Source organism: Scomber scombrus, chromosome 5 (assembly GCF_963691925.1).
Source record: "Scomber scombrus chromosome 5, fScoSco1.1, whole genome shotgun sequence".
Classification (NCBI taxonomy): Eukaryota; Metazoa; Chordata; class Actinopteri; order Scombriformes; family Scombridae; genus Scomber; species Scomber scombrus.
This window is the reverse complement of record NC_084974.1, coordinates 7,584,944-7,610,714: the sequence shown is the minus strand read 5'-3', so window position 1 is coordinate 7,610,714 and position 25,771 is coordinate 7,584,944. Positions and strand designations below refer to the sequence as shown.

At 41.6% G+C, this 25,771-nt stretch overlaps 1 protein-coding gene across 2 annotated transcripts; it reads right to left on the bottom strand.

Moving 5' to 3' along the window:
* Positions 1–79: 79 nt before the first annotated feature.
* LOC133980154 (centrosomal protein of 164 kDa-like) lies at positions 80–17,925 on the bottom strand. 2 transcript variants are annotated; one of them, XM_062418749.1, is made up of 28 exons: positions 17,778–17,925; positions 17,219–17,302; positions 16,389–16,500; positions 15,474–15,705; positions 15,092–15,256; positions 14,891–15,007; positions 14,721–14,801; positions 13,364–13,468; positions 11,965–12,081; positions 10,133–10,165; positions 9,883–10,019; positions 8,200–8,748; positions 7,922–8,053; positions 7,611–7,806; positions 6,610–6,684; positions 6,370–6,492; positions 5,890–6,033; positions 5,541–5,624; positions 5,384–5,452; positions 5,009–5,268; positions 4,627–4,812; positions 4,047–4,227; positions 3,860–3,967; positions 3,325–3,427; positions 2,705–3,094; positions 2,531–2,603; positions 2,298–2,417; positions 80–1,336 (listed from the first exon to the last, which is right to left on the bottom strand). In XM_062418749.1, exons 2-28 carry the CDS (start codon positions 17,295–17,297, stop codon positions 1,240–1,242), a joined length of 4,068 nt encoding a protein of 1,355 aa, XP_062274733.1. In that variant the 5' UTR covers positions 17,298–17,302; positions 17,778–17,925; the 3' UTR covers positions 80–1,239. The 2 variants fall into 2 exon arrangements, with proteins under 2 accessions (XP_062274733.1, XP_062274734.1); XM_062418750.1 differs by lacking the exon at positions 11,965–12,081 and having other exon boundaries at positions 17,778–17,924.
* Between the last annotated feature and the right edge of the window lie 7,846 nt (positions 17,926–25,771).

The following is a 25,771-nucleotide window of genomic DNA, read 5'->3' as shown; positions in this document are numbered from 1 at the left end:
CTGTACATATATATAATTATTCATTAATTTTCTATACCGCTCATCCTCTAGAAGGTTAAATGGGGGCTGGAGCCAATCCTACATATAAAATTATATTTATTAAAATATTTTATAGAAAAATACATTATTTATTTACACAAATATTTATATGCTCAAAACACTAGTTAACGGCTCACTACTGCTGCTCTGTATCTGTGTTTGAGGGAATATGAGAAAGAAATGAATGTTCAATAAAAGCAGAGTAGCTTCACCTTCACAAAAGCACATTGATATCTGTTTCTGAAAGACTAAAACAAAAACCTAGGAATTATTTAAGAAATCACAGTTCACACACATGTAGCTTACACACTCAGTGACATAAACACATACGTAACCTGTTATGAAAATAAGTTTGACCTAAGTGCGGCTGCAAAGTGCTTCTTAGTGTTATATCCTGTCTACAGCACCAAAAGGGTGAAGTTCACAACATCAATGACAAATCAGATGGTGTTTAGAGTGTTCAGTAAAGGGAGAGTTAGTATAAATACAGTGCTTATAAAAAGTATGCACCCCCTTAGTAGTTTTCATGTTTCACTGACAACACTGAGTCAAAGTATGTGGATTTTTAGACGCTGATCAAAGTGAATGTCTAATAAAAACAGATCACTGCAGTGTGATCTACATTTAATACAAATATAAAACAAGTGCCACATTCAAACTCTCATGGCTCAGTTTTGCCAGATAATAAATCATGAATACTTATAAGGGAGGTGGATACTCTTTAGTTATTGAAAACCTTAATACACTGTGATTGTCTAAATGTCTTATGACACTCAATAAGAGGTCTCCTTCTGTCTGACATCAAACTAAACCACTGAACAAATAATTTGGCCCGAGTCTGGCATGGAGCTATAATCTGTAAACGTGACACTGAAGTGCTTTAAAACTATTTCTGTTTTTTCTCACAGCCTAATCTAACACTGGAGGATAAAAGTCCTCAGCCCTGTGTGACATGTGGCTCCCTGATTTGCAAAGTCCTGTGCGGTCTGCTCCTCCTCCAATCACAGCAGAGGAGACCGGGCTTTCCCTGAAAACCTTTGCTCTGAATGAAAAAAAAAAAACCCAGAAGAATGAATCAGAGTGGGTACAGGACTCTGACACGTGGCCCCTGTGTGTAAACGTCACAGCGCTGTGCATGCTCTAAAGTCCTCAGTGACAGTACAGGTACAGTACAGCCGGGCTGAACTGTGCGTCGTGTCCTCAGTAATGATAGACTCTGATCTGGTTGTTATCGTCCAGGCCCAGCTGAACCAGGCCGCTCTTGGTGGACGGAGGCCGATAGCGAGTGAACAGAGGTCTGAAAGGCAGAGTTAAAGACAATAAGCGGGAAAAAACATAATGTTCATGCAACAGGCTAACAAGGCTACACATTATACTGGAGATAGAGTAATATTATTCTTGCATAGCCAGACAGTTTAATGTAAAATGTAGTAAACTGCTCTGTACATGCATGGACATCTTTACATGTAAGCATCAAGAATATTGGAAATGTGGTGGAAGACATGGTTAGATAAACGATGAAATGTGTGTCAAGACCAAGAGAAACAGGAAAATCAATGAGATGATGCTGGTGAGAGATAATTAGAGGAGTAACATAAATAATGTTGTCATTTATTTTATCAGTGGCTCGCCGGTCTTGAGCTGCACCTTAAAAAAATCTGTCCTCTGTTGGTCTTCTTCTCTGGTGTGGCAGCAAAGCATGACTCGCACACAGAGAATTATAAAGAAAAAACAGACTAGGCTCTGGATTTGAAATAGTTATATTATTTACATTGCAGGGCTCTACGGACAGTGAAAACTATGTGCAAAAGTGCAACGAGTGCATGGGGTGCAAACGTTTCAGTCCATGTTGGACTTTCCTCAGTGCAAAGAGGTTTTACACTCTGTGAACTTTGGCACATTTTTTCGCAGTTTGTACACCACCTGCAATGTTAATAATAGAAATATTTCAAATCCAGATCCCAATCTCTCTTTTGTTGTTGTTGTTGTTGTTGTTGTCCTCTGTGTGCGAGTCCTTCTACGCTGTACTTAATCTATTTTATCACCGGATTAAAAAGAAATACCAACAGATTAGAGACTACAACATTTAGTAAGTTTCAAGGCTCCAGTTTGAACATGCAGTTTATCAGTATGTCAGTTTACAGCAAGAACATAGAGATAAGGCCGACAGGAAGTCAGGGGATTTTGTGCTCTTTCAGTAGATGCAACGCAACACTGTGTCTGTTAGTGTGTGTGTGAAACATATGATAGAAGGATACATGCTGGTGTCTTTCTTGCGCATCTCCAGCCACTTCTTGTTGCCGTCAATCAGCCCCTGCAGTCTCTGGCTGTCCACTTCTGCTGAATTCTGCATGGAGTGCAGACTACGGCCGGGATCACTGTAAAACACACAGACATGCACACATGATTTTAGAAATATTTTAGGTACATTTAAGACAATGAGACTGCGGAAGTAGCTGATGATTAAAGGTGCTTTTGCAGGTCACAGTACCTAGCAGGAATGTATGATGAGTAAGATGAGGTGGCTCTCATGGTGCTGGAGGCGACCGGATCCACGGGTGCTCCTGGAGAACAGAACAACAGGTCAGCACCAACAAACAATGATGCCACTGATAAAAACCCCTTTTGAACAAGTGGATCAAAAACGGCTCAGCTGTTAGCGTACTGGGGAATATCTGGTTCCATCTGCTGTTGCTGATGACGTCCTCAGAGGTCCACAGCCCACTGGTGATGGGGGTGCTGAAGAGAGGGGGGGCTGAGGAGCTGCCTTGAGGTGCCCAGTTCCAGGGCGGCTCTGAGAGCCTCGCTGCAGGAGGCGCGGGTACGGAGGTGGAGCCAAAGGCGTGAATGTGGGGCAGGATGGGGGCAGAGGTGGAGGTGGGAGCAGGTGTGGGGTGAGGCTGAGATAGAGGCAGAGTGAAGGCTGTGTAAGGTGTGGGGCCCTGCCTCTGAGCCAGCGAACCCAACGCACCCAACACGGTGTTGAGCTGGCCTGAGATCTGCTGCAGGGACTCTGCTAACTCCTGGACTTTGGCCGGTACGGTGGGATGTCCTCCTGATGAGAGAAACAGGGTGAAGAGATAAAGGACGACAGATGTGATCTCACTGTATAGCTGAGAAATAGATGCATCTACAGTACAGCCAGTACGCGACACATCAGCAACACCCAGAATCTGAATGAATATTGAATAAAATAAGTGTAAATATGTGAAATTAAAATAATGAAAATCTATTTTATTTGTATTTTGAGGCACAGCTGTTGCTCCTGTGTTTGTTTTGAGTTACCTGTCCCATCTGGTGGATCGGCAGTGCTGCTGAGGTCTGAGTCTGTCACATCGAAGGTCACTTTTCTCTCTCCTGCCAGCCGAGACAGATCCTCAAACAGCGGCTGAATAGAGAACACGACAAGTTAAAGCAGATTTAAAAACTGTTGGCTTGACTTTGCAAAGACAGGGGCTAGTGAACACAAATACACAAAAAGCTGAAAATGTGAGGAGAACTTGTATACCTTATGTACTATTTCACTTTGGTATACCAATTTATGACTTACATCCTGGTTATGTTGTTAATAAACTTTATCACAGGTAACCTTCATCAAGGCTTTTACAATGATAACAGCAGCTCAAGTGCAAAAACATACAGAAGCAGATGTTAAATAGCTTTTCTTGTTTATAGATTTGTTAAACGTGTTCATTTTCACCTGTAACCCAAATATTTCAGCTATGACTGTGTGCGCTAGTTCATCATATCCTCTGCAGCCAAAATGTTAAACTGTAGCACTTTAACCGATAAGAAATACAATACAATGTTTGATCCCGACCTCGTCAGCTATAGAACTCTCCAGCTGCTGAAGTCGCTCCTCTTTCTTCCGCAGCAGAGTGTTTCCTGTCTGAACCGTCTGCTGTATCTCCGCCACCTTTCTGGCCTCCTGACAGAAACCAGCACTTATTTTAATATCAACACACCAATTATGATTCTTCAGGAGACAAAATCTCACTCTTCACTACCTGCTGGAAGTTCCTAATCATCTCCTCAGTCACCCCTTCTCTCCGGATGGGGTCCTGGGAGGAGCTGGTCTGGGCCGCACGCAGAGCCACCTGCCTCTCCATCAGTCGGCTGCTCTCCCTCTCCAGGAAGAGTTTGGTCTTCTGGATGGACGCGCCGTGTGAGGAGATGTAACGCCGGAACCTGGACGCACAGAGGAGTGGGGGATGGGGATGGAAGTTAAGATAAAGACTGTCTAAACCGTGAATATTTTCAATAATGAACCAATTAATATCATATTTGTCCTTGCCAGCAATGTTAGGCCACCAAACTTTATAAATATATGGGTTTAGTGATACATCGCTGCTCATATTTCAAGCCAATTGCTTGCTGCACTGCATAGTAGTGGTATCAGTATTATTAATTGTAATATCTTTCTAAGTGCAAAGAGCAATTTCAAGTTGTTTTTGTTAAATACAATTCCAGTAGAAGCTGAGCTGAGAGGCCTAAAAACAGTCTAATACTGCATTTCCACCCTTTACACACCAAACAACTCAAACTGTGCTTTTATAACCACAACTATATGTCTCTCTATCTCCTTACTCGTCCATGCTGCTGTGGCTGTCAGGTAAAGGGGAGGACGGCAGGTCCTCCAGGTCGTCAACATGCAGCGATGAGTCTCTCCGGTCACTAGGGGGCGCTGTCACCTCAGTCTTCTCTGCCTTCTTTTTGCTGTGTTTATGTTCTTGTCTCAGGGAGGCGCTCCCTCCTGCGTCTTCTTCCAGCTCGCTGATGAAAACAAGAGCGTAATCTCTTTAAAACAGTGGGTACAAACAGTGGAGATCATGCAGTGGAGAACAGTGGAGATCATGCATGCTTCTCTCTGTCTTTCTTTCATTCTTTCATTTCTGCTCTTCTGGACTCTCCTCTAACATGCAAGGCTGTGGAAATAAGGGTGAGTCCTGTGTAAGAACCGTCACTGCACCTGATTCTGCGACTGAGGCGGTCGCATCTCTCGTGCAGAAGCGCCACCTTGCTCTCCAGCTGCTCCTTGTCCTCCTTCGCCCTCCTGCTCTCTTCCCTGGCTTTGTCTCTCTCCTCCCTCAGCCGCTCCTCCTGCTGCCTGGCCTCGCTCCTCTCCTCCCTCGCTTTGTGGATGAGTTCTCGGGCGTGAGTTTTGTCCTCCCTCATCCTCTCCAGCTCCTCCTTCAGCTCTTCTCTGTCCTGGATCAGGCGGGGTAGAGCCTAAACACAAACACACACACACACACGCAGAGAGAGGGGGGAAATCTATGGTTTACAGATGGAACGGTGAGTGAATATCATTTCTCCTTTCATAAAGAAAAGTTGGACTTCCCACCTCTATCTGTCGATCCACTTCCCCCTCTTCGTCCCCGAGCTTCTTCCTCCTCCTCTTTAGATCCGCTGCCTAACAGGAGACATTAATCATTAGCCCATGTGTTTTAGGTCAGAGCATTAGGAGTTGATTAATTGTACATGCTGTGTGGGAGACAGACCTTAGTCTGCAGCATGGCCTCTTGGCTCTTCAGCTCTTTGGCTCTCAACTGTAACTGATCTGCCATATCCTGAAGTTCTGACTCCTACAGGAAGAAATAAGACAGATTTATTCTCTACAGTGGTGTTTGTTTGTGGCACTGCTGAGCTGGCAAAAATAAAAACTGGTTGCAAATGGAAGCCATCCACTTAACTAGAAAGTGGACACAATACAAATAGTGATGCCAGAAAATCAGTGTAATAGCACCACGAGCATAGCACTGCATAGTTAGTGTGTGTGTGTGTGTGTGTGTGTGTGTGTGTGTGTGTGTGTGTGTGTGTGTGTGTGTGTGTGTGTGTGTCCCGTCTCACCTTGCGTGAGTGTGTTAGCTGTGTCTTTTGTATCTGTGTGTCGAGCTGCAAGCGGAGTTTCTCCAGTTGGACAGCGTGTGAGGTCTGGAGACGCTCTCTGTCCTCCTGCAGAGTAGAAAGTAAGCGCTCCCTCTGAGCGGTCTCCTGGAACACAAACACATAAACACACACACACACACACATCATCTTACAGTTGCTATAAATGATCATAAGAATCTTATATACAAAATTGATTACAAAAAGTCAAAACGTTAATAGGCTATTAGGAGTGATACTGCTAAAAAGAACATTTCTAATCACATTTGATTACACAAGAATATTTTAAACTCCCAGGTACGTTTTTATTTGTCTCTACTGTCTACTTAATATCATTTTGAGACCACAAAAAAAAAAAAATTCACATTTTCTACTGTTTACATTATTGCAAGTTGAACAGGGGTGAAGGACTCAGCTAGTTGTGAAATGTAAACACCCTCTGACCTCATCCAGGTATTTCTCTCTGATGCTGTTCATCTCTCTCCTGTGGTCCTCCCTCAACTGCTCCAGCTTCCTCTCGTGGTCACGCTGCACTTCCGCCCGCACTTCCTGGAGAACGTCGGCCAGCTGGGGGGGCGAGGAAAGTTAAAGTCAGCTTAAACAAAATGAAACAAATGATTCCACAGATATACTTACTTTAACATCAAACCTGCTTGAACAAAGAATAATTTGTGTGTGTCTAACCTCTCGGTGGTACTCTGCCAGTTGCTGTTCGGGTCGTGGGCTCATCAGCTCCCTCCTCCTCTCCACACTTTTGAACTTTATACAGACAAAAAAAGTGCAAACACAGATACAGACACACATACAGACAGATCATTAATCTGTGTCACTCAAGTCCAATGCTCCATTGTAACATCTAACTCCAACAAGCATATATCATTTTTAACAAATACACATCGTTAGAACTAATATTTAAAAAGTTTGCAAATAACAACTGACATGAAATAAACTTGGACTGAGACTGCAGTGGCACAATTCTGATTGAACTGAATGATGAATTGCCTCGAGTCTCTGCCTTTGACTTAAGTGTTAAAACATTTTGCAGAGAGGATTCATTAGAATGTGTTCAACACTTGTGTAACATGTTGAAGGAGAGTAACTACACACACATCACATAGGCACCAGGCTATTAGAAAGCAGTGTCAATGAAAACAGCCACAAACATTTAATCTGGACAATGTTTCGACCCTATTTGGATCTTTGTTGTTCTGAGTGGGATCGAACACTTGTATACTTGCACAACACAACATAAGCCACCCACACAGTTAGCCCCCGGCTCACCTTTCCCCTACAAATGAAAAGATGTAGCAGGTTAATATGCCAACCTGCTAACATCTGGCATGAATCTAGAAACTCTATGACTCACTTGTTTTTCCTCTAAGGATTGCTCAATAAACAATCACACTATTTGAATGTTTGCAATTTATCATGCTTCTCCTCTAAGCAGACACTGACACCGACGGATGTAAAGTTGATTCAAGTCATTAATGCTAACTATTTTCAATCTATTTGACCTTAACTTTGCTTTTACTGGTATTTGTGCTACGCTTTAGTTTCAGTTAGTTATGCAGTCTGAAGACAGATGTGCTCTGTGCAAAGACAAACTGAAGCACTAGAATTTTTAAGAGTAACTCTGAAATCAAAAATGAGCTGGATCCAGGCCGGCCAGCATCATAACCAGTCACCTCCTGTTTTAGAGAGTTCACTTTCTCCTCCCTCTCTGCCTGGAGTCTCCTCCTCTCCACTTGCAGCTCCTCTTCCGACTCCGCCTTCAGATGTTCAATGTCCCGCCTATTCTGAGCCTCCAGCCTATCGCGCTGCGCCGCCCGCTCCTCTTCCAGCGTGATGCGGAACTCTTTTAACGTGGCTTCACTCTCCTCCCTGAGCACACGACACACAGTCAGTATTAAATGGTGATAAAGTTCATATTCTCTTCGTCATGTCATCAGATTATGGAATTGAGACATTAACACCTGGTGTGTTTTGTGTGTCTGACCTGAGTTCGTGTTGCTGCTTCTCTCTCTCCTCCTGCACAGACTCTCTGAGTTCCTCCAGCATCCTATCAGACTCCTCCTTCAACCTGGCCTCCTCCTCTTTCCTCTTAGACAGGAGACGCTGCTGCAGATCCCTTAAGAGGTGCACATACACCAATAAGAGTGTGTTTCAGTAAAATACAAGTGTGATCTTTATAAACTTAAACTTAACACCTATAATGTGCATTTGCCTCATAAAACACATAATAATAACCAACAGTTTGGATATAATTATACTTACCGCAATCTTTTCTCGCTCTCCTCCTTCAGCTGCTTCTCCTCCTCCTCTTCATCTCTCCTGAGCTCCTCCCTTAGGAGACGCATCCTCCTCTCCTTCTCCCTTATCAATCGCTCCCTCTCTTCCTCCACCTCCCGATCTGTCTTCTTCCTCTCCCTCTCTTTCTCCTCATTCCTCTCCCTCAGGCTCCACTCCTCTCTTTCGGTCCTCTTCCTCTCCTCCTCCTCCTCTACTTCTATCTTTTTCTCCTTCTTCTCCCTGTCTTTCCGGGTTCTCCAGCTGGGTTCTTCTTCCAGTGAGCTCTCGTGATTTTCTATGCAGGGTTCAGCATCTTTGTGTTGGGTGTTGGAGGAGCGGACCAGCCGACCTCTGGACGTTTCGGGTCTCTGTATACCCAGAGATGCGCCGACACTTTCTGCTATTGGACGGAGCCCGACGCCTCGCTCTGAGTGGGAGCGGCTGGAGAAGGTGGGCGACGGGCTGGACTGGTGGAGTACGAGCCGCTCCACTTTTGGAGCTGGAGAGTTGTCTTTGTCTGCAGCCTTCATGTGTCTAGAGTGAGTGAGAGAGTGAGAGAGAGGTTATACTAGCTCCAATATGAAGAAAATGTAAAAAAAATAAATAAAAAAAAGCCTTTAGTTTTCAATATGGAGACGGATGGAAACGCCTGTATTTTGACACAATAGTTTAAACACTTTTCAGGCCTAAAAAATGATCAATATTATATTATAATATTCCATATTAGCGTTTCACAATTTATTCATAACAATCTGCAGGATTACTTATATTATTGATACTATAAGAGTAAAAAAAAAAACATCATGGGAAATGATAGAGAGATGTAAAAAGATGCAGAAAAGGTGCAAAATACAACACAGTCCACCTGCAACCGGTAGAGACAGAGGGAGTGGTGGGTACAGCTGGGCAATATAGACAAAATTAAATATCACAATATTTGTGAGCAAATACCTTGCAACAATATTGTAGGGATGATTATTGGTGCTTTCACAATCAATATTTACACAAGATTTTTGATAAATAATCATCTGTAATGTGGATATAATGACTAAATGGATAAAGACAAATAATAGAACAGCTACAACAAAAATGACAGAAAAATCACTTTACTGTAATGCAGCCTTTAAAACCAGGAAAATAGTCTAGTCTCATATCGCGATATTCAATATCTAAGACGATATCTAGTCTCATATCGCGATACTCAATATCTCAGATGATATCTAGACTTATATTAAGATATCCAATATCTAGTCTCATATCATGATATTTGGTTAAATATTAATATATTGCAGAGCCATAGCAGTGGGTCCAGATGTCTCACTAGAATATTGAGGTACATGCAGCCATTTATTGCCAAGTTCAAATTCAATTTTCATTAACATACACCTCATTTCGCCACCCAGTTTGTTAGCTGCTATACAATAATCGAGTAGCGATTTTCTGATACAGTGCAGCTCTCTGGATATATTTTTGTGGTGGGACTTGTTGATGTTTGTTGTAAGTGAGATTTCAGTAGAATAAAGCCTTTGTTGTAACTCCTGAGTAACTTTTACACCTGCTTTTAAGAGGCTTTGAAGGATTTTAAGAAGCAGACGATGTTCCACGCAAAACTGAACATCACAAAAGCCAAATCTGATCACAGCAGCCAAAATGAAAAGAACAACAAACCTCTTGGCTGCATCAGTCGTCTTTTTCTTTGCCGCTTCATCATTGACCTCTTGTTCTATTGTTTCCTCTTTGTCATATTTCTCGAGCGGACTGACAGTGCCGGACAAGTCGTTGAGGCCCAGAACCTTCTCCGACAGCTTTACGAGACAAAACAAGAAGAACATTTATGAAATAACCGGATGTCGATAAAACAATCTAGCAAGTGACTGAATGAATGGTAGACGTGTGTCGCGCTGCGTGATTGGAGTACCTTGACATCTATGGAGGATGAAGCCTCAGACTCCTGTAATAACACACATATGCACACAATGACTAAGTAGCAGTTGAGAATTAAAAAACACACACATATGTACACGATGACGCAAGCAAAACACTGAACGCGGAAGCATGCTGCCTTTACCAAAACACACTGAGACTAAAGCAGAGCGTACATGCAATCCACACAATCCAGGCGGGCGAGCAGCGAGTCATCACGTAAAACCTAAACAATCAGGCAATCTGGAATCAAAGCAAGCAGACTCCGAAAGTCAGGGAGGTGTTTGCAGGAGATGGGAGCCCTGCGTCACTTCAAAGGTCTACCACCAATCTAAAAAATAGACTACACACAGCCTGCACTATCAACGGGAAGGAGGAGCAGAGGTTCCAAGAGGGGTTTATAACTTTCCAATCCAGTCCTCAGGGGCTCCAATGGATTGTCCTTTGACCAATTTGATATTCCAGAGTGAGAGTGATGACATCCAAGCTGAGAATCACATGGATGAGGATGAGGTTGAGGCAGCCCCTAAGGCAGTGGAGTTGGATTTTTGGGATATACCTGTGCATGCTGGCAGTGGACAGGTGGGTGTGAGGGTAGGGTGGGATAGCAATGGGGGAGGAGGGGGGTGTGTGTGTTTGGTGGGGGGGTGTATGAGCACACACAGAGGCAACAGTGAGCCCTACCTCTGCAGGTAAGGGGGATTTATTTGTCACACTCTTTCGGTCGAGCGCTTTAACGTCACTCAGCACTGTTTTCTCGGCCCGCTCGGCTGTTTGGACTCGAGCCGCTCCCGTCTGAAAAACTTCGACGACTTCCTCCTCCTCCTCATCATCCTCCTCCTCCTCGCTCTCCGATGCCGCGCGGGGCTTTTGGGCTTCTGTTTCATCCTCTACCTCCATTCCCTTCCCCTCTGTTTCTCCTCCTTCGCTCTGTGCGTATCTCTCTATCACCTCCTCCTCGCTCTCCGTCAGTTTTCTCTGGCTCTGGAAGCATCGCTCCACAACCTCCTCGCTTTCACCATCCTCCTCCTCCTCCTCGTGTTCCTTCTCCTGCCCTCCTTCGCTTTTTATCTCTACCTCCTCTTCCTCGCTATCCTTCTGCCCTCTGTCATCCTCTATGCTTCCTTCAAGCTCCTCTCTCTCTGTGTCATCTTTGTCCTCCTCCTCCTCATATTTAGAACTTTTGAAGGATTTCTCCAAGACTTCATCGCTACCTTCCTGAAATTCCTGCTCTCCTTCTACCTCTTGCACCTCCTCCTTCACCTCTTCTTCTTTCTCCTCCATAAAGTGCTCCACAGCTTCATCGCTCTCCACGTTCTCCTCTCTGTCTTTGCTCTCATCGTCCTGGCTTTCAAAATACCTCTCTACCTTCTCATCGCTGTCATCTTCCTCTCCTTTGTTGCTCTCCTCAGCCTCAACGCTCTCCTGCCTCTCACTGCGTTTCGTGTCTTCTGTCTCTCCCCCGCCCCCTTCATCTTTATCTTCATCCTCACCTTCCCAGCATTCCTCCTCTATCTCGTAACTCTCTAACCCTACCTCCTCTTCCTCCTCTTTCTTGCTCTCTACAGCTCCTTTGCTTCCCCTCTGCTCCTGCTCTTCCTCCTCCATCTCACCCCCCTCTTCTTTGCTTTGTGAATCTTTCTCATCTGCCTCCTCATCCCGTGCCACTCCGTCGTCCCCCTCACTTACTACCTCTCCTTTCTCCTCTTTCTCTGCATCCTCCGCCTCTCCTCCACCCTCATCCTCTCCCCTATCTGTCCCAACATCCTCATCTCCAATCTCTCCTCCCTCCTCATCTTCCTCCACCTCATTCAACTCCTCTGCTACCGCCTGTTCAGCAGACTGTTCGGGTTCAGCGGTGACAGCGTCAGCCCCTTCCTCGCTGACGCGGTTTAAGCCGCCCGCCAGAGGGGTCAGGCGGAGGTGGCGGCCCCTCAGAGAGTCCTTGGTGGAGGGGGATAGAGAGAACAGTCCAATCCGTCCCACAACAGAGGAACAAAGGAAGGCGTGCAGAGACACAGGGGAGAGAAAGGACGGAGGAAGGCAGGTGAGGAAAGGAGGCTGACAAAAAGATTGTGACCCCACCCAGCCCCTAAAGATGGTGGAGGCCGGGTGGTGGTCTTTACACAAGTGCATGCAAAACTGACAGATGGTGCATCGCAGGGACAGAATTAGACACAAGAACAAATACAAATGCACGGAAATATATACAAATGTTATGTTTCTGGGTCTCTGTCACACACAGGGGAAGGGTTTTTTGATGAATGCGATTCCCTTGTTTCAGTGTATTGCCTTCTTTCATGATAAGGTAATGTGTTAGGTGTGTACACTTTAAGAATTTTGGATAAATGTTCAGAGAGTGTTGGGAAGTTGTGATGCTCTCTGTTAATGTGAATCAATAAATGAATCAGGAGGGAAACACGTGTTACAGCATGCTGCCAGGGTTCAGATTCAGACAGCAAAGCAGTAACAGTGACAATAGGTGGACAGTAGGACAAACAGGAAGACACAGTAGCAGCCGTGCCCGTAGGATAAATCCCAGCAGCACAGCAACTACAGGGACACGTCCCAGATCATGGTTCAAAGGTCACATGCGAGAAGGAGACACAAGAGAAGGTGGAACAGATGGTTTAGAAATCACAGTTACACGAGACAACGAGAAAAGACAGCTATGGTGTTGATTCACTGAAAACATGTAGAAATATGGAGACAATTCAAATCCCATCCCCAACTATACTAGCAGCTTACAGCTCATATTATTAAGTTATAACATTATTATATTTTTAATAATATCTTAAGAGAAAAACAATCCTTGACAATCAGTTCAGATATGCGAACAGAATCTCTGGTTTAAAGATGGAAACACAATATGTATGAATCTACCAGAGATAGGAGTGTTGTGCCTCTAAAGTTCAACTCAAGCTAAATGTGGAAATGTTTCAGTCAAGTACTCACTTTTGATTTTCACTGTGAAAAAAACCCACTACAACCATTCAAATAATATGGTACTCACACACACACAACACAGAAGTGGCAGTGAGTTTACATTGTGAATGTTCAAACAGAAAGCAAGGCGAGCGAGAAATGCACAGATAAAAAAACAAACCTAGGAATGGCTGCAAAAATGGACGTGTGTGTGTGTGTGTGTGTGTGTGTGTGTGTGTGTGTGTGTGTGTGTGTGTGTGTGTGTGTGTGTGTGTGTGTGTGTGTGTGTGTGTGTGTGTACCTGTTGGGATGGTGGTTCAGGGCTGTGGTCTCCAGACAGAGCCAAGTCCTGCAGCTCTGGCTCAGTCCTCTCCTCTGCTGGAGCTGCACCACTGACTTCACTGTCCTATAGTAAGGTAAACAAACACAGGACACTAAAACTAATATTCATACCTAAAAGGCAAGGTAGACTTCTAGAATAAATATATAGTCAAACAAACAAAAACTATCTATGTTATTAGATGTAGAAAGCACCTAATGATGTAAACTGTCTACAAAGGAATTATTAGTTTGAAATATGTCAGTGTAACTCTTGTGGCAAATATGATTTTGTATCAGTTCTCGATTTCTCTCATTGTATAGACAATGGTCCCCATGCAAGAACCACATTTGGTATTAAGATACACGTACGACTGATTTAGGATCATCGATTTTCTCATACTTCTTAGATACAAATGACATTTACAAGTGGTCCAGAGCTGTCGCACATCATGATTACATCATCTTCACGTCTTCACGAGAGAGAAACATTTGTTTATAATGCTATAATTCCATAATCTGAATTGTATGTTTGAATTATGATACAGAAATTGTCCGATTTTTTTTTTTTATGTTTATAATAGATCATAATAATAATTTCATTTGTCCTGCTCTTTTCATTCATAGTTAAACTCAAAGTGGTACAGTATTAATGACATAGAACACAACATAAAGAAAACAGTAAGGTGAAAAAGGCCTCCTGAATAGAAAGATTTTAGGCCTGTTTTAAAAGAGACATCATGGATGCCAGTTTACTGAAAGGGTTTTTTTAGATTATAGGATTTTTATTGGCCTATTTTGGCGTAGTAACGTCTACATTTTAGTATCTGTTGGAAACTCTGACAGCTGTCTCTGTGTCTCTCTGCAGCTCTCTGTAAAGTACCATGTGTTGCACCCGTGCACTATAATATTCTCTCCTCTAATATTGCTCTGGCTGTCACAAGAAACACACCAATCACAGAGCTTTGCTTCAGAAAGATGTTTTTAGCTCAAACTTTGATGTGAACGTCGAAGCATCCCATCTTTATTTCTGTCACAGTGCAGAGCCGCTCTGATGAAACGTCGCTGGCAGCTGGATTCATATTTAATTGTTTTGGGTCTCCGACTACTGTCACTCCACAAACAAAGCAGAATATGGAGCTTTATATGGCAGTTTTAGGGACGTGGATTATGCTAATGATCGCATCTCAAGAATGCACATCTCCTCATTGAAAAGGTGACATGAAACTTGACTTGAAACGAGCGATTTACAACAAGTACAGGCAGGATAAAAATACAAAAGTGTTCCTGCATTAGTCGGGATATGATCAGTACTGTCGAGAACAAATGAGTCTGTCTACCTCATATTGTAGGCCTCCTCCAAGGTCATCCAGGTCCAGATGAAGGTTCTTCAGTAGTCTGTCTGGACCACGAGGACTTGGCTGAGAAAATGACACGGAGTTATAACACAAATATCTATCAAAGAGTTGAGAGCAGCTGAACCGACCGTTGTCATTAGGTTGTACTGTACCTCGTTTTCTGAGATTTTGTCTTCATCGTTGTCATCGTCAAAGCAAGGCACGCTGAGACACACCCTCTCTTCCTGCCTGCTTCCTAAAACGCTAGATGCTCCACTACTCCGAGGACCCTGACAATCACATTAAACACTGTAAGGATTCCGGAGAGGATAAAAACTCATAATACGCTCCTTCGTATAGCTCTAGCTTCTTACCCCTAGGGATGTCTTGAGGGGCTCCAGACCCCCGGAGCTACCAAGGGAGCCACGCAGAGGAGGGACAGCTCCAGGTAGTGGGCCCATGCCAGGAGCATCCAGACCTCTGAGAGGAGCCAGGCTGCCCAGCGGGGATGGTAAGGGCCCCAAGGGTGAACTCAGCGCCTTAAGGGAAAGAGACACAATAAGAGAGGTAAGATTAAGACTACATTCTTAGCAGACATGCAATATTGAATTCATTTATTTGATCTAGCATCTCCATCTATCTTTGTATGATTTGTTACTCAGACATCCTGTCAGTAAAGTACTAAAAAAGTAACAGAGAATTCAGCATTTGTCCCAAAACAAAGAGAAAACACAAAATGAAAACAGTGGAACTCACTCCAGGAGTCTTGAGCGGCTCCTTCTTCTTTTTCTCCTTTTTCTCCTTCTTTTCTTTCTTTTTCTTCTTTTCCTTGTCCTTCTTCGGCCCGGAGACTCCTGCAGTAGCCGTGAGTTGGGTGCGCTCGCGCTCCTGGGCCACTAGGCGGCGGTAGTGTTCGTCGCAGGGGTGATCCCAGGTGGACTGGCCCGAGGAGAAGTTGAAGTAGTAGATGTCGCCTGTCACATCCTGGCTGCAGGGGAGGAGGAGGGGGGAGAGGAGGGGGGTCACTTCAGAACCTTCCAAAAAAAAGCCCAGATGGGGGAAGGAGGTATGACGGGTGGACGGGTGGGTGGGTGGGTGGGTGAATAAAGAGAAAACCAGAAACTAAACTGAATGCTGAACCAAGAGACTACTTTCTTTACCCAGTACTGACTGTATAACTAATAAAATGTACTAATTATGATTTTAATAAAATACATGTTTTTTTTGAGTGTCATCTCTGTCAAAGCATTTGATTAAAGCTGAAATACACAAAACCACCTACAGTACATATTATCAGTTATTCTTTGATAAGTTCTCTCCATCATCTCTTTTCATCCCATCGGTCAACAGGAGAACATAAATATGACAAAAGAAGTATCACTTTTGCTTTGATTTTAGATGTAATTTCTTTTTTCTTTTTTTTTTCTGATGCCAGATACTAGTGTTAGCGGTGTGTTGTAATCTCTGAGATAATCTATATATCTTTGGTGCCTTTCATGAAGAATAACAGTAACCCAAAGTAAAACTGTAGTATCACACAATTTAAAATATTGAATCATGCTGTATATACAGTATAACCGTTATTTAATCATTCAGCCAGTCAGCCTGGTGTTTCCTGTGGATGGCCATTCTGGTGTAGCTTCACTTCTCTGCCTCTCTCACTGCACTTACCAAGGTTTCCACTCGGGAGGCAGCGGGGCAACGATGCCCTCCCTGGCCAGCCACAGGAGCTCCGGCTCACTATCGGGATCAATGCCAATTTCCCTTGCGTACTCTTGGATTTCTGATGAAGTGGAGAAAAAGAGAGAAAGAGGGTGAAATGAGAAAAGCTGAATGTGAAAGAAACATATAATGTTGGGGCCTTAAAAAACAAAATAATGTATCCCAAAGCCAACAATAATAAATAGAATGAAAAAAGTGTAATAAATAACACTCCACATTTCCCAAACTTCTGTGTTTAGGACCAAGGATAATATACTATTACCCACCAAATTAAACAATAATGCAATACTTGTCAATAATCATCCAAATCCATCCAAGCCACTTATGCTCAGCAGTTGGTGGTGAGTTTATACAATTGAATATTCAGAATAAGAATCATCATTATTGACCAAGCATGTTTACACATACAATGTAGGGGAAAGTGATTCTGTGAGCTGGGAACAGGATACAAATAGTGAAAAGAAGTGAAGAGAGCAAGGAGTGCTGAGGTGATATTAAATGGTAAAAATGTATGGTACTTTATATACATATAGTCGGTGGCTAAATACAGTGTATATACAGCCTGTTCAGAGTTACAGTAGTGAATGAAATGTATTGCACATGTTGTACTTTCAACTAGATATACATATAATTAAAAAAAAATTAAGAGCATTCAAGTCAATGGGAAGATGGTCTCAGACTTTTGGACCCTGCTATGTACATATACACATGGATAATCTATTCACTGTGACTCAATCACCCCCTGCCAACTCCTAGTTATATATATGAACCCTATGCACCTTGTTCAGAGGGTATATAGGTCTCATCGTAGTCCTCTTCAAGGATCAGCTGGTCTCCAATGAGAGTAGTTGCGGTCATGGTTACTGCAGAGACGAGAAAGAAATGCAAAACATGACCGATCAAAGGAAAGGACATACACTTCAAACTTTATATCATAGTGGCAGACATAAATCAAAATTATACAGCTTATGCTACTCTTTATCCTGTGTAAAATAACCCTTGCTTTGTGAAAAAACGATGTTCGATTCAGCTAATAAGATTAACAAATAGCCTTATTGCATCCAGCTGAATGGACTACTGTACATGCAAAGAAAAGCGACGGATTAATAAGTATGCAAACTGTTAAGCCTGTGAGCAACTCTGCATTATTAAGACAGTAAATACACAAAAAATATAGACGTGAATTTGTTTTAGGTGTAGTAATGTGAAGAGCAGCAGGGAAATGGGTGAGCTAAATCAGCTAGCCTTTCAGCTAACTTGAGCGCCATCTAGCTACTTAACGTTAGCTCAGCCAGCTAAAGTTAAAGCCGCTGGAGAATAGCTTATTCGTGACTTTACCTTACAAACTTTGAATAGCTTTCTCGCACGCCTCTGCGGCAATATAGACGGGTTGTCACTTTTTTAGCGCAGACATTGTGTCCGCAGAGGGGAGAAAGATGCGAAAGTTTGTAGTACTAACAACATCTCCAAGGACGCTTCCTCCCGTTTCCTGTTGACGATGGAAACGTGTCTCTGACTGGCTGAGCCCCGTGAGGCGTTCATGCACCCTCGTAATCTATTTAATTATGGAAACAAATACAGTATTTTGTACAAGAAGCAACAGCAAAATTGAACTTCTATCAAATATGTTATCAGTGGCACTTATGTTATTCAAGAAATAACAGAGAACACCCATTTCCCTGAGTATTAGTGGGGAGAAAAGAAAAAAGAAACACACTTTTGTGTAGTTGATTGTTTACTTCATGCACATATCTGCTCATTATTTCCTACTGCATGTGAAAGCAGCAATATCTGTACCTCTTCACTGAACATCAATGCTTAAACTAAAATGTTTTATAAGCCACATACGTTACAGCTGTTCTTGCTTTCATCAAGACTAGCTGGAGTCTACGTGGAGAGAAGCAGATTTCCATAGAGGCTCCATGATGCCATTGGCCTTTCAGACACCCAGGCTTACATTTTGTCATTAAGCAAAGGAATCCTACACTGTCACAATTATCAGCATGTGTCTACTTATCCCTGCAGGCAGCATATGGCCATTGTTTACTGGCCCTGTTTTAATGTCTCACCTCACTGGACACATTCAAAATGAATAATTTACTTTAATGTCTAGAGACCACAACCATTTTTCTTAATTCCTCATGGAGACACATCCGAGTTTTAACTTTCCTCAGTTGAGATACTGGGCTCCAGAGATTTGCAGCTTATCTGTTTGGCTCCAGCACAATTTACACTTTTTGTAATGACACACTACAATCCACCCTTTATGCCATCAAATGGTAGACATATAAAACAATCATTTCAGTGTACATTACTGAAATACCAATATATAGTGTATAGATTATTCAGCTATCAATACACTCAATTCTGACATCCATGGACAATCATGCACCTTACTGCAGCAGTATCCACTTGATCATTTTATTATTTCTGTTCAATGTATTTTTGTTAACATTTGGGTTAGATTATTTAGTTATTGTATATAATTTAGCCTTTAATTGCTTTTCTTTCTTTTATATTTTTACCTCATTGTTTTTTTATCTCATTGTTGGCTGCTGTAACATTTTAATCTCCCTTTGGGATTAAGTCATTAAGTAAGTATCTATCTACCTGTCTTGTATCTCTTGTTTCATTGTGAGTTGAAATTCAAAGAACTCCTTTCCAAAGTGTCTTCACAGCTTAGGGTGAATTTCCTTTTAAAAAGGCAAGTGTTTTGCATGCATGTTTTAGAGACGTTGAATGTAAGGCTCCCTGTTGTCTGGCAAATGGCACTTTCTGTCCCCAATCTTCTCTTTCACAGCTGGGAGCTGCATTAACACACTGCTGCTAAATTAGTCTTTTGTCCACTCTCGGAGCCGTGGTGTGATTTTAGATTAATGACACCTTTCTCATGCACTACATTGTTAACTGTTATCTACAACAGAGTTAATTTTAAAAAATAAATTAAAAAAACAAGCTTCCTTTCCACCATCTTGTAGAGGAGTTTCACAATTCTACCCATCAGAGTTTTTGCACAAGCAAGGATTAAAACTATCTAATGAATGCCACTATTTTAGCATCATTTCTGTTCTGATCTCTTTACTCAAGGTTTTAACCACAAGAGGGCAGAACAGGAGGGACTGGGGCGTGGGGGTAGTGGTGGGGACACTTTGATAAGCAGTCCAACTCTGACAAACAGCTGAATTCATAAAATAATTTCAACTCTCTGACTTAAGGAGGTGGGGAGAAAATCCATCAAGTTTTAAAATATCCCTTACTGCCCAACATATATTTTTCTCCCCTCTCATGTACAGTATTTATCACGTATTACACATCTCTTTTCTGATATTACATAGATAATATTACATACAAAAAATCTGCATATCAACAACATTTAATCTTATAAAAGCCATGTTACATTAGATATTAGGCACTAAATAGCTATTCAGAATCCTTGACATGCATGGGTTCAGACAAAAATGACTTTTCTTTCTATCGTGTTTGTTTAGTCTATGGTGTGGGCGGTTTGGTCCTAGTAATCGGGTGAATAACCTCTACATCTTGGGCAATGGTAGCTTTAGAATTACAAACAGGCCTTGAAACTTAGATGATCAATTCAACACCTACGCATTCAAGTACATAAGACACAGTCCGAATTTGAGTTTTCAATGTGTAATGCGATCTCGGCCCTCCAAACATGTATCATATTCTGTTTCAATGTGTGAATTAGCTACAAATTGGGAGCCATGCAGTTCATCTTTTTTTTAAATTTAACTACATTTTATTTGAAATTTTAAAAAGTAATGCTCCCTTGTTGAGCCATTATTTCAAATCAGTGCTGGATCAAGCATTCAATTAATATATGCGAGTCAAACAGCCAAATTAAATTTAAAGTTGTATTCTTAAGTGCAGTTATTTACTTGTGACAGTCAATAAGTATTTGCAATTAGGTTTACTTCAGAATCAAACACTATTTCTGAAGGATGTAACATTGCCAGAGAGTTAACAGCTCCATAAAATGCTAGTTTGACCTATTGTAACCCATATCTTTTGCATGTGAAATATTCCTCTGCAGATTTGTAGCCTCCATCAGATAAATGTAGTGAAGTAAAAAGCCAGTTTTCTTCAAACAATATAATTAGCAGTATAAAATCTGTCAAAATGAAAATGCTTAGTACCTCAAATATGTATTTAGGTGTAATACTTTAATAATTCCAACTCTATTTAAAATTCAAATGTGATTAATTAAGTTGCCTCTTTTGACAGTTTAATCCTTGAGCAGACACTGCATGTATTGTGACACTAAGTAACTTCACACTGGGGTTCCACAAATCCTTTCTTACATGATTTGGAACACTGACTCTTGTGTGCCACATTGGCTTTCAGAAGTTTCAGCACTTCACAGAGAAACATGTTTATGGCGGAAGGTCCTTAACTTTTACTACACACTTAAGAAATGACAGTATCTTTGGAACAGGCTTAAGAGCAGCAAATGGCTCATAAGAGGCTCATAAACAGAGAAGATAATGCTCCCTATCACTGGTCAGAGTGACAACTAAAGTTGCCTGGGTGTGTCTGTGATTACGTGAGCATTCATGAGTATATGTGAGAGTGTGATTGAGTGTGCGTGGGTTATTTTATGTTTCAACAATATTCCCTCTTGACTGTATGTCACCCTTATTTTGCTCCTCAAATCATTTAGGTTATCTGAGTTCAGGGTGGATTTTCTTGCTTTGCTGTCAAGCTGTACAACCCGCAGAGCGATGCAACCTACAGTGACACTCTTCAACCAGGGCTTTGGTCCAAATATCTGTATTAAAGCAGATGCGACATTGCAAAACCACATCACTACAGTTAAGTAGACTTGGGTATAGCCATGTGAAGTGGTGTGTGTGTTGGAGTGAAAAGAGAAAGAGAGTTCCTCACTGTCGCTTACAGCTGTGATAACCTCCCCTGCTGGTTTGAGAACAGTGCTCCATCATGGAGTCAGCTGGAACAATGACGCGACCTTTGAACCTCAGCCAGGGCCTGATCAAATGGTGGATTTGCTGATTAAATATTTATCAGCTCCAATTACCCCACATCTGTTTGACTGTTTGGTGGTCACTGTTAAACTAGTTGTTGGTCATCAGTAAAGATATTCCTTTTTTCTTAATAGAGCTTAATAAATCTCATCACGTGGTAGCCTGGATATCAATTGGCTTTAATCTGTTGGAGACACTGTTAAAATCCTTGAAAGAGAACAAAGTGACTCCATTAAGCTATGCTGTTGTCTTAAATGAAGTCAAATAATATTTGCAAACTTGCTGGATCTTTGACCCAGATGTGATGCTGCCAGCTGTGATTTGCTCAAAATAGTTTTCAGTCATGAATTTCCTCGATTAAATAAAAATATCTCTAATATAGGTTCCCAATGGTAAACCTTTTGACTCTTTTTTCCCCCCATTTTAAATGTTCTTCTCGCTCATAATAAGAACTTAGTGTTCAATTATTTTTACAGTCTTACGAAACACACAATCTTAGCAATTGTCTGGCCAGGTAAGAGCACTGAGGTCCTATTGATAACAATTATGGCGGCAGTAATCTAGATAGATGGTTCAGCGTGGATGCCGAATCAACGTGGTGCAATGCAATCAGTCTCAAAGGTTGATGTTCAAGATAAGAGTCATTCTTCTGACATGGCCCATTTCGGTCCTGGTCAGCACCTCTTAGCTCAGAGAAGCTGATATGTAGAACACTCTTATCTCACGAGCCAGGTCAAAAGCCCTAAAGACTTCTGTACAATGACAGTACAATCTGGAGCTCAGAGGGGTCATGTTCTGCAAATGAGATCTGCGTTTTACTGTGCTTGGTGTGTATTGGGAATCCATCATTTTCTCAGTTGCTTGTTCAGTCTGTAAAGTGTCAGAATATAGTGAATAATCCCTTTCACAATTTCACAATATAGCGTCTTCAAGTTGCTTGCATCGTCCAGACAAGGGTCCAAAATACACTGACATAAAAAAAAAGGTGATTCTACACAGAGAACAGCAGCTACTTCTCATTGATTCTGATGCTGGCACCAACAAATGTTAGGATTTTTCTGTAATTAAGAATCCATTAAACAACTGATTGATTCAGCATTAGTATAGTGTTTTTTTTTTTTAAAGAAATGCACTGTCATGTCAGATGTAAAGGATAGTTGATAACTCGCGTGACTTAATCAGACACTCCTTAGCCAGAAATGCATACCCATGATCAAATGTTACATGTAAAGCTCCCATTGTTTCATTTTCACGTTGTCTGCTATATTTTGCTATTAGGTGTCAAGCAAATTGCTGTAGTTGATAACATCCATGGGAGGCCTGCATAGGTGACGGCTCGGTCACCCCTCTGTCTGCACCGTGTCATCAAGCTAACAATAAAATCATAAAATTAGAGGATGTAGGGGGTGAGAGACAGGAAAGAATCCTCTGTGTCAAATGCAAATAACAAAAGGCGATGGAAGTGGAGAAAGACAAGACGGGGAATAGATGAATCACTGCAGACATAAATGTCACAAAGGGAAACTGGAATTTAGCTTTGTTGTTTACACTCCAGAGAAATTGAAACCCCTGCATATTGCAATGAGATCCAACACAAAAGTCCTACAATAATAATGCTTTTAAGAAAATGATAGCACTCAGGTTTGGTTCATGTGTATGAAAAATGCATTTTCACAGATTTACCATAACAGGCACATAATAGCTCCCAGTGTGGGCTACTTGATCAACCATATACATTTAGTTTAAGCTGGTTTAGTACAAATTCAACCTCAACAGTAAATGTACAGTAGCATTCTTCCAGCATACTACATGATACTATGACTGTGAATATTTGGCCCTGTATTTTGCACCAAGATCAGTACTATTATTGGATTATTCCTTTAATATTATTCCATCAAAAAACTGACCTCAAACAAGTTTTACCTCCAAATTCATTCCTACGAAACTCAGCCAATTATTGTAGCACATTCAATGCAGCACATGTGTGATTTTCAATCCAAGTGCATACATGGGAAACAAGTGTCTGTTTTGAGTGGCTTGAATTAAATTGAATTGAATTTTTACTGTACATGATTAGATTTTTTGCCCTAGAGCGTACAGTCTCTTGGCATGTGTTGTATAAGGCATGCACTAAACATGTCGCAATCACGCAGAGCAAATATTGACAGGGGGGGGTTCAATAGTAATATTATTCAGAGAAATGTTTATTGATTATATGTATTCTACAGGAACTGTATTATGCAAGACACGCAGATCAGCCTCAGTGGCAGTTGATTACTGCTCAATGCACATGACAATGATTAACCTTGCACTTAATAACCCTGCACTATTAGACTAGCTTTCAACCTACGGATAGTTTTGTTACATTTGACGTCTATCATGGTTCCCCAATCGCTACATAGAGATGCTTTTGGTGAATTATTTATGTAGCACATTAATTCAGAACGGTAAATTAAAAAAGTAAATGAAATATGTACACTTAAAATATTAGGTAAGAAATAAAAAATAAGAAAATCATTTTAATAAGAAAAATATCTATAAGAAGTAAATCAATCACAGACCTTAAATATCGCCCTGCCATCTGCTATATTGGTCCAGTTTGAACTAGAATGCCAGTTTAAAACACTTTAATCATGACTGAAAGTATACATCATGTCACCTTCTTTATGTTATCGAAGGCATTTCATTAACCAGAGCAAGTTTTGACATATTCTATATTATTACATTTGACTGATTTCACCACATACTTTTACACTGTATCATTTTTAATGAGAGTGAAGTTATATATTACACCAAATCAAAGAAAAGTCTTTTGATAGGCAAACTTTTGTGACAGAAGATATTATAGACATTATCGACATATACATATATATGGATAATTAGAGATAACACTATACTATGATCATCCCTTTTCCTCAAATTACATGAAACCACAGTGACAAAGTCCATTGGTGATAGGACAACAAACAACAGCATGGCACACCAATCTTTGACCTATTAATCACAGCACACACACACACACACACACACATCCTCGTGCACACACAGTCAAACAGCAGTCACAAATTTTGTTATTCTCTAAACTGAGATAAGTCCGTCTTGATACTGTGTTCTTTCTACATTACTGCACTATGTTACCTGGTATTGTGTGGGGTTTGTGGGAGTGTGTGGGCTTGTGTTATCCAGAGTTTACTGACTAAGTTGATTTCATCAAACTCAGCTCTAGTCACTGTCCTCTGTTTGCTCTTGTTTGCTTTCCTTGGCAGCCTTTCGGCAGCACTAGGACTGTAAATAATGAGGCTTTGCTATCATATGTTCTCAAAGAAATGTCAAGCGAGAAAAGCATTTGGTGGGGTTTGGATGGGGGTTCAACCTAAAGTGTTGTTTGAAGTGTTTGCTACAAAAATGAGGAAAATAAAACAGGAGCCAGTACAGATCCCTGCAAAATATGTGGAGAAATGTAGATTTTTTTTGGGAAGCTTCTTCACTTCTTTTTCATACCTATTTGCTAATCTGAGTCTTTGCCTTACTTTTATTTACTTTGTATCTATTTTATGTATGTATTTCCCTCCTTCCCTTTCTACCACTCTATTCCTGCCTCTGACTAGTATTATTTAAAATAAATAAATAAATAAATAAAATGTCTATCTTGTCAACCCCTCACCTGTTCACAATTCTTTCCTAATTTAACCATCTTCATGACTCTGTTTTCACACCAAGTTTCCTTTTGTTGGTGCATTTTATGTCTTCTGCACTCCAGAGGAGCCTTAGTCAAAAGGCAAATGAGAAATGTAATAAAATGATCAATAAAAAGTAGTTGTTCCAGAATAAGCCACTAAAGCACAAGTTACAATGTCATGGTGTCCTCAAAAACTGTGATTGATTAAAAAGAGTAAATAATCTTTTGGTTCTTGCCAAGAAATGTTTGCACTTCTAAAGAATTACAGTAGGAGATACTGATAACATATGTAGTGAATCTGTGTCTCAGAGTGTGTGTGTGTGTGTGTGTGTGTGTGTGTGTGTGTGTGTGTGTGTGTGTGTGTGTGTGTGTGTGTGTGTGTGTGTGTGTGTGTGTGTGTGTGTGTGTGTACACGTGTGTGTGTGTGTGTGTGCTAAGTGATCTCCCAGCAGGTGACCATTGAACTCTCAACCCAGTCCCCTGTTGAGGGAGATGGCTGGGGGGTGAGGTCCACCTCCACGGAGACAGACAGCCCTCACACCTTCCCCCTCCTCTCTGCAAGGACTCATCCCTCACCCGGGCACTATAAAAAGTCTGCTCCTGCTGAAGTTATTCAGTCTCGTCAACAACTCAACCAGGTAAGACAAGCC

What these genes read in the sequence shown, in the direction of transcription:
- LOC133980154 (XM_062418749.1), bottom strand. Translation starts at nt 17,297, where the DNA reads ATGACCGCAACTACTCTCATTGGAGACCAGCTGATCCTTGAAGAGGAC. An exon ending in AGCCGCTCAAGACTCCTGGA is followed by an intron (nt 15,257 to 15,473) that starts GTGAGTTCCACT and finishes CTTTCCCTTAAG; the next exon opens with GCGCTGAGTTCACCCTTGGG. An exon ending in CGATCCACCAGATGGGACAG is followed by an intron (nt 3,095 to 3,324) that starts GTAACTCAAAAC and finishes TTCTCTCATCAG; the next exon opens with GAGGACATCCCACCGTACCG.